This window comes from Phaethon lepturus, unplaced genomic scaffold (assembly GCF_000687285.1).
Source record: "Phaethon lepturus isolate BGI_N335 unplaced genomic scaffold, ASM68728v1 scaffold19443, whole genome shotgun sequence".
Lineage (NCBI taxonomy): Eukaryota > Metazoa > Chordata > Aves > Phaethontiformes > Phaethontidae > Phaethon > Phaethon lepturus.
The window spans coordinates 8,911-17,247 of record NW_010528667.1 but is presented as its reverse complement, the minus strand read 5'-3'; the positions used below and the strand labels follow the sequence as shown (position 1 = coordinate 17,247).

General features: G+C 40.3%; 1 protein-coding gene across 1 annotated transcript; it reads left to right on the top strand.

Moving 5' to 3' along the window:
- Nucleotides 1-962: 962 nt before the first annotated feature.
- On the top strand, nucleotides 963-6,289 carry LOC104618207 (epidermal growth factor-like protein 6). Its single transcript, XM_010283747.1, has 4 exons — nucleotides 963-989; nucleotides 2,871-2,957; nucleotides 4,573-4,838; nucleotides 6,097-6,289. Exons 3-4 carry the CDS (start codon nucleotides 4,587-4,589, stop codon nucleotides 6,190-6,192), a joined length of 348 nt encoding a protein of 115 aa, XP_010282049.1. The 5' UTR covers nucleotides 963-989; nucleotides 2,871-2,957; nucleotides 4,573-4,586; the 3' UTR covers nucleotides 6,193-6,289.
- The last annotated feature ends 2,048 nt before the right edge of the window (nucleotides 6,290-8,337 follow it).

Here is an 8,337-nt window from a genome sequence, read left to right as displayed (position 1 = left end):
AATAAGAGTTTGCAAGCTTCTATATCTTTGTAGCTCATCAGAGAGGAGAGGTTTTGCCTTGGTCTCTGAGGCTGCTGTTGAAAAATAGTGCTTCTTGAGTAGCTACCTCCTTTAGTCCAGTATCTTAGAGAATACACCTAACATTCATTGACTGTGCTGCTGTACCAACTCTTCCAGTTTGGCACAAGACACGTCAACCAATTTTGACAAAAGAACTTGTTCGGGGGTCTCCACCAGGACTGGTTATCAAAACATCAGGCTGTGCTTGCCAGCTGTTGCAGGGAGGGTGAGGAAGAGGTAGGGCAGTTGCTGCACCCTTCCTTCCCAACTGAGAGCAGAGCTGATCAGGTTTGCAGGAGAACATGTACCCCAGCAGAAAGTACGGCTTCAGAAAAATTTCCTGCGGCTTCTGTTACAGCAGCACCAGCTGTCACTTACCTGAATACAGAGCTGTGGGCCTTTGATCTGCCAACGTTTATGGCTTTTACAAAGTCTCTGACATTACCCATTTTTGAAGCTGCTGTTGGCAAAGTGCTGCCAAGCTGTTGAGTCATCATCTTTGCTGTCCGGTACAGTTCAGGTACTTCAATCATTAGTGGAAGTTTTGTAGCAAGAAAGCAGATCACCACCCCAAAGAAAAGTCATGTTCAACTATTTATGACCTTGTGAATCTTGCAGCTCCATTGCCCACAGCTTAGAAGGCACAGCGTTGCAGAAAACAGCAATTTAAACAAAGTTTTTAAAATTCAGAGCTAATACCTAACTGGGGTTAGGAACGTGAGTTTAGTGGTGGAGTGGAAAACACATTCATTGAGTTATTTAAATAAATCATGGCAACTGGTATAAAGGAATAAAGTTCCATTTTCTGTTCCTGTGATGACTCAGCACGTGACAAGTTGTTTTCCTAGTTCCCAAGGTGAAGGAAGCAGCTGCCTTTGGCCCACTCCTGGCACAGAGAAAAGTTCCAGTGTTGAGACCAGAGCAAGAAGGTAGTTGATTTTTATTTTATAGTATTTATTTTACTGTGTATTGTCTGTTTTCATGACAACCTATATTAGCCAAGGCAGAACCAGTTTAAAAGCCTTTAACATAAAATAAAGGTTTGGTGAGCATGTTACAGTCCATACCTGACAAAACCATTCTGCCAGTTCCAACGTGAGAAGCTGGTTCTGTTTATAAGCCAGGTATAGAAAGTTCCCACACACTGAAACTTGACTTGCAATTTAATTTCACTTTATCTATTTCATAGTAATGAAAAAATAATTTTTATTGTCTGTAAAATTAAAACATGTTAGAAGTGTGTTTCATAGCACACAACAATATGCCAACGTCTTTCAGCCATATTCGCTTGTTTTTTCTTCTGGTTCTCTCTCAGAAATCAATAGGAGTTTCCCCTGAACAAGACTGAGTAAATATTTACCCTGACTCTGAAATAGCCTGGCTATGAATTTATGATAGTTCTCCATTCATCAGTAAGTTCTGTGGATATCAGAGTAAGATGATCCTACTACCTGTTCTTTCTCACATTATAAAATTGTTGTAAAATCAGTCAGGGGAGCATGCAAGGTGCAAGACCTGCCAATGTATGTACACAGCTTAAGCTTCTGCCATGCCTTAGGAAACTGCTTCATGCATTTTCTAACAGAAAACTTCACTGCCTGCTGGGAGCTATAACAGACTGCAGTGTAGCTCTGGTCAAAACAGAGTATAAAAGCAGATCAGAGGACACTCTCCCACTTTCTCCTGGTGGGAAACAGTTTCCCTGTGATGGGCAGAGGCATGAAGCTGACTGTAAGGACCTGCTTATGAAAGCCATGGAAAAAAGCAGAATCCAAAAGGGGGGACTGAGAGACCGTATTGAGCTGATGCATTTACAGGGTAGCAGCATCCTCCTGGGGAGTTACCAGCCAGGTGGGCAGGGATTGCCTGTAGCTGAGATCATTTTTAGGACAAGGTGGGCTTCACCCAAAAATAATCCACAAATGCTTCCAAATCTTAAAGAAAACAAAACAAAACAAAATAGACAGATATGCTGGCTGACATTAAGGGTAAGATACAGGGGGGGTTCCAATTCAGAAGGCAGTAGTCTCAGAAAAAATGGATTTATACAGTAAAGCTCTCTAAATGCCACGTACTGCACTTCTCTGTCTCATGGTAAAATACATGAAAAGAACAACAAGAATGCTTCTTTCTGAGGAAATTCAGATGGCTGATGTATTATCTGTCATGCTTACATTGCACAGTGTTTCTTTCCTTGTGTATGTAATGCTTTTCATCTGCACAGTCACAAAGGCAGTGGTGTGTGCTGGGTGACGCCCTTTTTCAGTGTGCTGTATAGGTCAACAGATTTGGGCTATTCCCAGCTCCATTTAGTATGAGTATCAAGTGCTGACGTAAAGGATTCCTCTCATGGGAGGCCAGCTTCTCTTCCAATGAACAGAACAAGAGCTTGAGCATCTCAGCTGATTACAGCTACAGCATTGGAACAAACGGAGAGAGGAAAACTCTAAAGTTGACAGTTCCCAAACCATTTGTGATGCCAGAGTTCAAAACTAACACCTCCAACTATACCTGGTGATCAGCAGGCACTCAGTATTCAGAAGTCACAGCACATAAACCCATGTGCAGATGGGAGAGTGGCAGTAAAAAGACACAATGGGTTTTCCTATGAGTTAAAGAATGAATTACTACATAAATTCTAATGTTTTACTTTTTTGCAATTTAATCTAGGTCAACGCTATCTAAACTCAGATTGTAGATAATTTTAGAATGACCTATGCATTCATAACTGGTTGAATAAAGAGCAAATATGTACTTATGATATAGTGCTCCTCTTACCTCTGCGTCTCCATTGACAATTTTTTTTTCAGTTGATTGCAGCTTCAGTCAAGGGGTCTGTGACTGGAAACAAGACACTGATGATGACTTTGACTGGAATCCTGCTGATCGAGATAGAGGTATTTAAATACCTGTCCTCTAGCTATGCTTTGATTTGATGGCTCACCCCCTCCAAAAAAGGGGGATGGAGCAGAAAACAGAATCAAGAATTAGCTTTCCTATCAGCGGGTTTTCTTTATAAAAGAAAAAAGGAGTCAGAGAATGCTGAGAGTGGAAATTGTTTATTTGAAATATCCAGTGGCAACTGGTAATCAGTAATAAATGTCCTCAAGTTGTGCCAGGGGAGGTTTAGACTGGATATTAGGGAAAATTTCTTTACTGAAAGAGTGATCAGGCATTGGAACAGGCTGCCCAGGGAGGTGGTGGGCTCACCATCACTGGAGGTGTTCAAAAAACGTGTAAATGTGGCACTTCAGGAATGGTTTAATGGGCATGGTGGTGTTGGGCTGACAGTTAGACTTGATGATCTTAGAGGTCTTTTCCAACCTTAATGATTCTATGTTTCTAAATTTCAACACAAACAAATCAAAAGATAAGAAAAAGGATTAGAAATTTAACTGTTCAGAATTGCGAGGTACAAGGCAATGGAAACCTTATCAGTTATGTGTTGTGCCTCTCCAAGACTGGTAGGGCATTTAACCACACCTCTGCCATGTAGATGGATGTGGTAATGTAGTCACTCGCGTGGCTTAGACAGCACTGTGATTAACTGCTCAGAAATCTCAGACTCAGCAGAACAAACTCCTCGGAATGAGCCAAGGGCAGGGGGCTATTCAAAAACAACCAACACCTGACCTGGTACCAATGGCAGGCCTGCTAAAACATGAGAAAGACCTCCGTGAGCACAAGGTGTGACTGTGCTGGTGTGTATAAAAAGGTGTGGCTGAAGAAACTGGTTAGAAAGGATGTCTCTTCCCCTGTGACACAGGAAATGTTGCAGAAGCTGCTGCAGTAGGGACCGGTGGATCCTGCAGATACTGCAGGCCACTTGCTCCAGTTCCTACATGCACATTCTCTACCTCTTCCCTCACAGTCTTTCCATTCCAGTCTTTCTTCACTAATCCTTCCTCTCCTGCTCTATATATTTCCTTTTCCCCAAGTCTTTTCTCTGTCCTGTCACTTCCAGGAAGACTTTACCCTGACCATAGGCCATCTCCCCAAGCTTACATCTACTGATTATGACTTTATTTATGGGCCCAGGTGTTTCACCCCTTTACCACTTTGTGTGCCTCTGTCATTTCATTTGTCCTCCAGGATTTGGGGAATAAGCTACCACTTCCTTTATGAGTTGCTTTCATCACTGCAGAGGACAGTGGAGAAAGTATTGAGGTAGCTTAAATGCTGGAAATGGTCTGACCACAGAGGCACAGCAGCATGTTTCAGGCTGCTGCATTTGAAAAACTGAGATGATTTTGCCTTTGAAAGATAGTGCAAGGAAGAATTACTGTAATTGCCAGTGAAATATGAACTCATCTCCTCTGTAAACTGATCTGACTTCCAACAGTGCAAGCTTATTCCTTGCAAAGTACACTCCCTGCTGCTTTTCTCCAGTCTGATTTTAAATTATTCAAGTAACACAGCTTCCACATATTTTTCTTAGCAAATATGTATTCAATTTGCTAATAAATAACACAAGTCCATTAAAGATGTGTTTTCCTGGTTTTTTGTTACAAGGCGATGGGTACTACATGGCCGTTCCAGCCTTTGTGGGGCACAAGAAGGATATGGGGCGTCTAAAACTTCTCCTCACTGACCTCAAACCAAAGAGCAGCTACTGCTTGATTTTCAGTTATCGGCTTGCTGGTGAGAGAGTGGGGAAACTTCGAGTGTTCCTGGCAAACAAAAAAAACACTCCTGTGTGGGAGCAGAACAAAGGAAAAGATGAAAGGTGGAGAATTGGAAAAATAGATATATTTCAGGGGGCTGAAACAACCAACAGTGTAAGTATAACACAATTTATAAGTCAACTACCATAATCAACATAACAGCTTAATTTCCTAATCCTCAAGTGTTCCACCAACTCTGTTATAGGCAACTGGCAATTGAAAAGCTTATTTGAAGTGGGAAACAGGAGCACAGGTTTTAGGAGGCAGAAAAGTTACTATCTAGTTGTAATTTCAGAACTGAATTACCCCAATTGGTTAGAACACTGATGACAGTAATCCTGTCATTTTGTAAAAACTGCATCACATCATAAATTAACAGAAACAATGAAAATCTCTGCTTAATATCTCATGCAACAGAAGCATACATATATTCCTGGCAAAATGAAAGTTATCCCTGTTTCACAGAAGAGGATGCTCTCAAACCACACTAAACCAGATAATTACTGCAAAAGGAGGCATCGTGTATGATCAGGGGCGGGCAGCCACCCTAGGAGCAGGACGTGCTAGCCCACAGGGAACACTGTGTGCTGATGTATGTATGAAAACTGCCTCAATCAGGGCTTCAGCAAGTTTCTCCTTGAAATTCTAGGGCTTGGTTCTCATTTATGTGACTGAATGTTTCCAGTGCTGTGTAAAGGCTTTTACTGTATAATTGAATACTGTGAGTATAAATGAAATGCTATTTCAAGATCCCTTGCACTGCTGGAATGATGTAGAAAAGTCCTTACATAAATGAAAATCAGGCTGTAAAATAAAAACCCAACCATTGTATTCATAAAAATGAACCTACTCTCTCTATATAGTATACATACTATGCTATATATATAAACATACCATATATAGAGGTATATATATAAATATAAAAATACAAAAATATAAAAATATATAGCATATATACTATATATGTAGTATATATAAAGTATATATACCCAAATATATAGATTTGGGTATATATAATAGATCAAAAATGAACAGTTGTAATGCCTTCAAGAAACGGAGTGCACTAAACATCACACACTGTGATAAAACTACATTATTATAATAGGATTTCACTCAATTTGCATTTTCTTTGTACAATGAAAATAAGTAATCTTATTAGAGGAATACATTTGGGAAGAGGATTATCAGTCTAAATACGATAATGTAAATAATACATGGAATCTCTAAAAACTGCAAGGATTTAAGTCATTAAGTCCTGTAGTGTGATAAAACATTCTTTAGATATAGCATTATAACTAATTAACATTAATTGTTGCTAAGTGGTTGTATGAACTACATTTTCGCTGTTAATACATCTTGTTTCTCATGACAGGTCACTTTTGAATCAGAACGTGGGAAGGGCAAAACTGGAGAAATTGGAGTGGACAATGTTATATTAATTTCTGGTCTATGCCCAGAAGACACCTGATAACAGATATTTGAGTATACTGGATTTAATACTATTTTTAATATTTGCCTTACTAGTAGAGTATTTTTGTATAATTTTCTTTATAAAAACTGAAAACAAAAACTGTGCCTTGAACAATGCAGAAATGCAAAACTGACACGTGCAAGAAGCAGAGTACACTTTTTTATGGATTATTCTAACAGATGCTTTGAGTGGAGCACTACTGTATTTTATCATTCAAGGTCACAGTTTCTAAGGTATTATTTGTCTAGCATTTTTACAAATTCTACATGCTTTTATTCCTTAAAGTTCTTTTCAAGACTATTCTTGAGCCTTCTATTTCTTCTACTTCACAAGAACATCAAGCAGTACTTAAGAGGATGTTACCACTTCTGGTGATGTAATTTTAACTTCCTGCTTAGTGTGTAGATATTCAATCTATTCAACAAGTAAGAGAAAACAGAGGAGCTTTATTTCCTTCTTGACGGAGCTACACAAATTGTAAGTGGAGTCATGTCTTTGAGGAATACTTTCATTACTAATAAAGTATGTAAAATACCTTGTCATCAGTCTCTTTGAGTCACACTGTTCAGAAATGATCCCTTTATAGTTTTATAAGCATGTAATGTTCATCATAGAATGATAGAATCATAGAATAGTTTGGGTTGGAAGGGACCTTTAAAGGCCATCTAGTCCAAGTCCCCTGCAGTGAGCAGGGACATCTGCAACTAGACCAGGTTGCTCAGAGCCCCGTCCAACCTGACCTGCAGCGTTGCCAGGGATGGGGCATCTACCACCTCTCTGGGGAACCTGGGCCAGGGTTTCACCACCCTCATTGTGAAACATTTCTTCCTTATGTCTAGTCAAAATCTACCCTCTTTTAGTTTAAAACCATTCTCCCTTGTCCTGTTGCTACAGGCCCTGCTAAAAAGTCTGTCCCCATTTTTCTTACAAGCCCCCTTTTAAGTACTGGAAGGCTGCAGTAAGGTCTCCCTGGAGCCTTTTCTTCTCCAGGCTGAACAACCCCACCTCTCTCAGTCTTTCTTCATAGCAGAAGTGTTCCTCTCATCCTCTGATCATTTTTGTGGCCCTCCTCTGGACCCAGGAACAGGTTCCAACAGGAACAAAAAGAAGGAATCATTATTAGCACTTAAGAAACTTCACATTATGTACTGCCCTTCCGGGACAAATTGGTTCCTGTTGGATTGCAGGCATACTTCACCCCACAGAGGTGTGAAAGAATGGTTTTCATTTTCCAGTAGACAGAATAGCCTAGTAGCCACACAATAAGGCTCCTTCTTACACAACTGAAAAAAAAAAAAATCTTTGCTGCGGTTCCCTTCATGTCCCTTCAAATTTCTGCAAAAGAGATGGAGACTATCTGCCATCCCCAGGAGCAGAGAGGTAAGCAGAACCTCTCCCATGAACTAGGAGCTGCCACCCCCCACCACACTAACCCATGAACACACACATGTACACATACACGTACATGCACACATTTGAAGCGGGTCTATAATCCAGGGTCCACCTTTTCTGAGAAGAAATCAGATGACAATGCTGTGGAGCACAAGACCATCTTCTGCCCTGTGATCTCTTCTTAAAGTACCTAATGGTCTGAATCCCAAGAGGACAGAGCTGCCCATGGAGAAGCCTTGGTTCAGGCAATGCTAAGTTAAACAGGAGTGCATCCATTTTCCTCTTGGTTAGCTCTGTGTATCCCCTTGTAGGCTGACTGCTCACTGTTTATTATTAGTAACACTCTTTATTTCTTACACAAAGAAGGGAACCTCCAGAACAACTGAATAGAATTTTACAGAGAAACAGTAAAGAACCCTGAAGAATTCAGCCTATACGAACCTAAGCTTTTTAACAAAATGCAACTCCAAAAGTTCAAACACCTTGAATTGCACCGATGAAGCAAGTCAGGGATGCTTGAGACGTTTCTTGTTGAAACACAGTATTTTTGCACTTTACACACAGCTGAGGAAAGGGTAAAGACGACTGGAATGTCTGGGAAGTTTACAATAGCTGTGTAATCAGGAAATGCTTGTTCTTTGTTAGAACTGGTTTGTGTTACAAAACAGATGCACTGAGGACTGTACATGGGCTTCAGCTTTGACGTATGAATTTCTTTCCTGGTGTCTTTGGATTGCTGAGGAAATTACA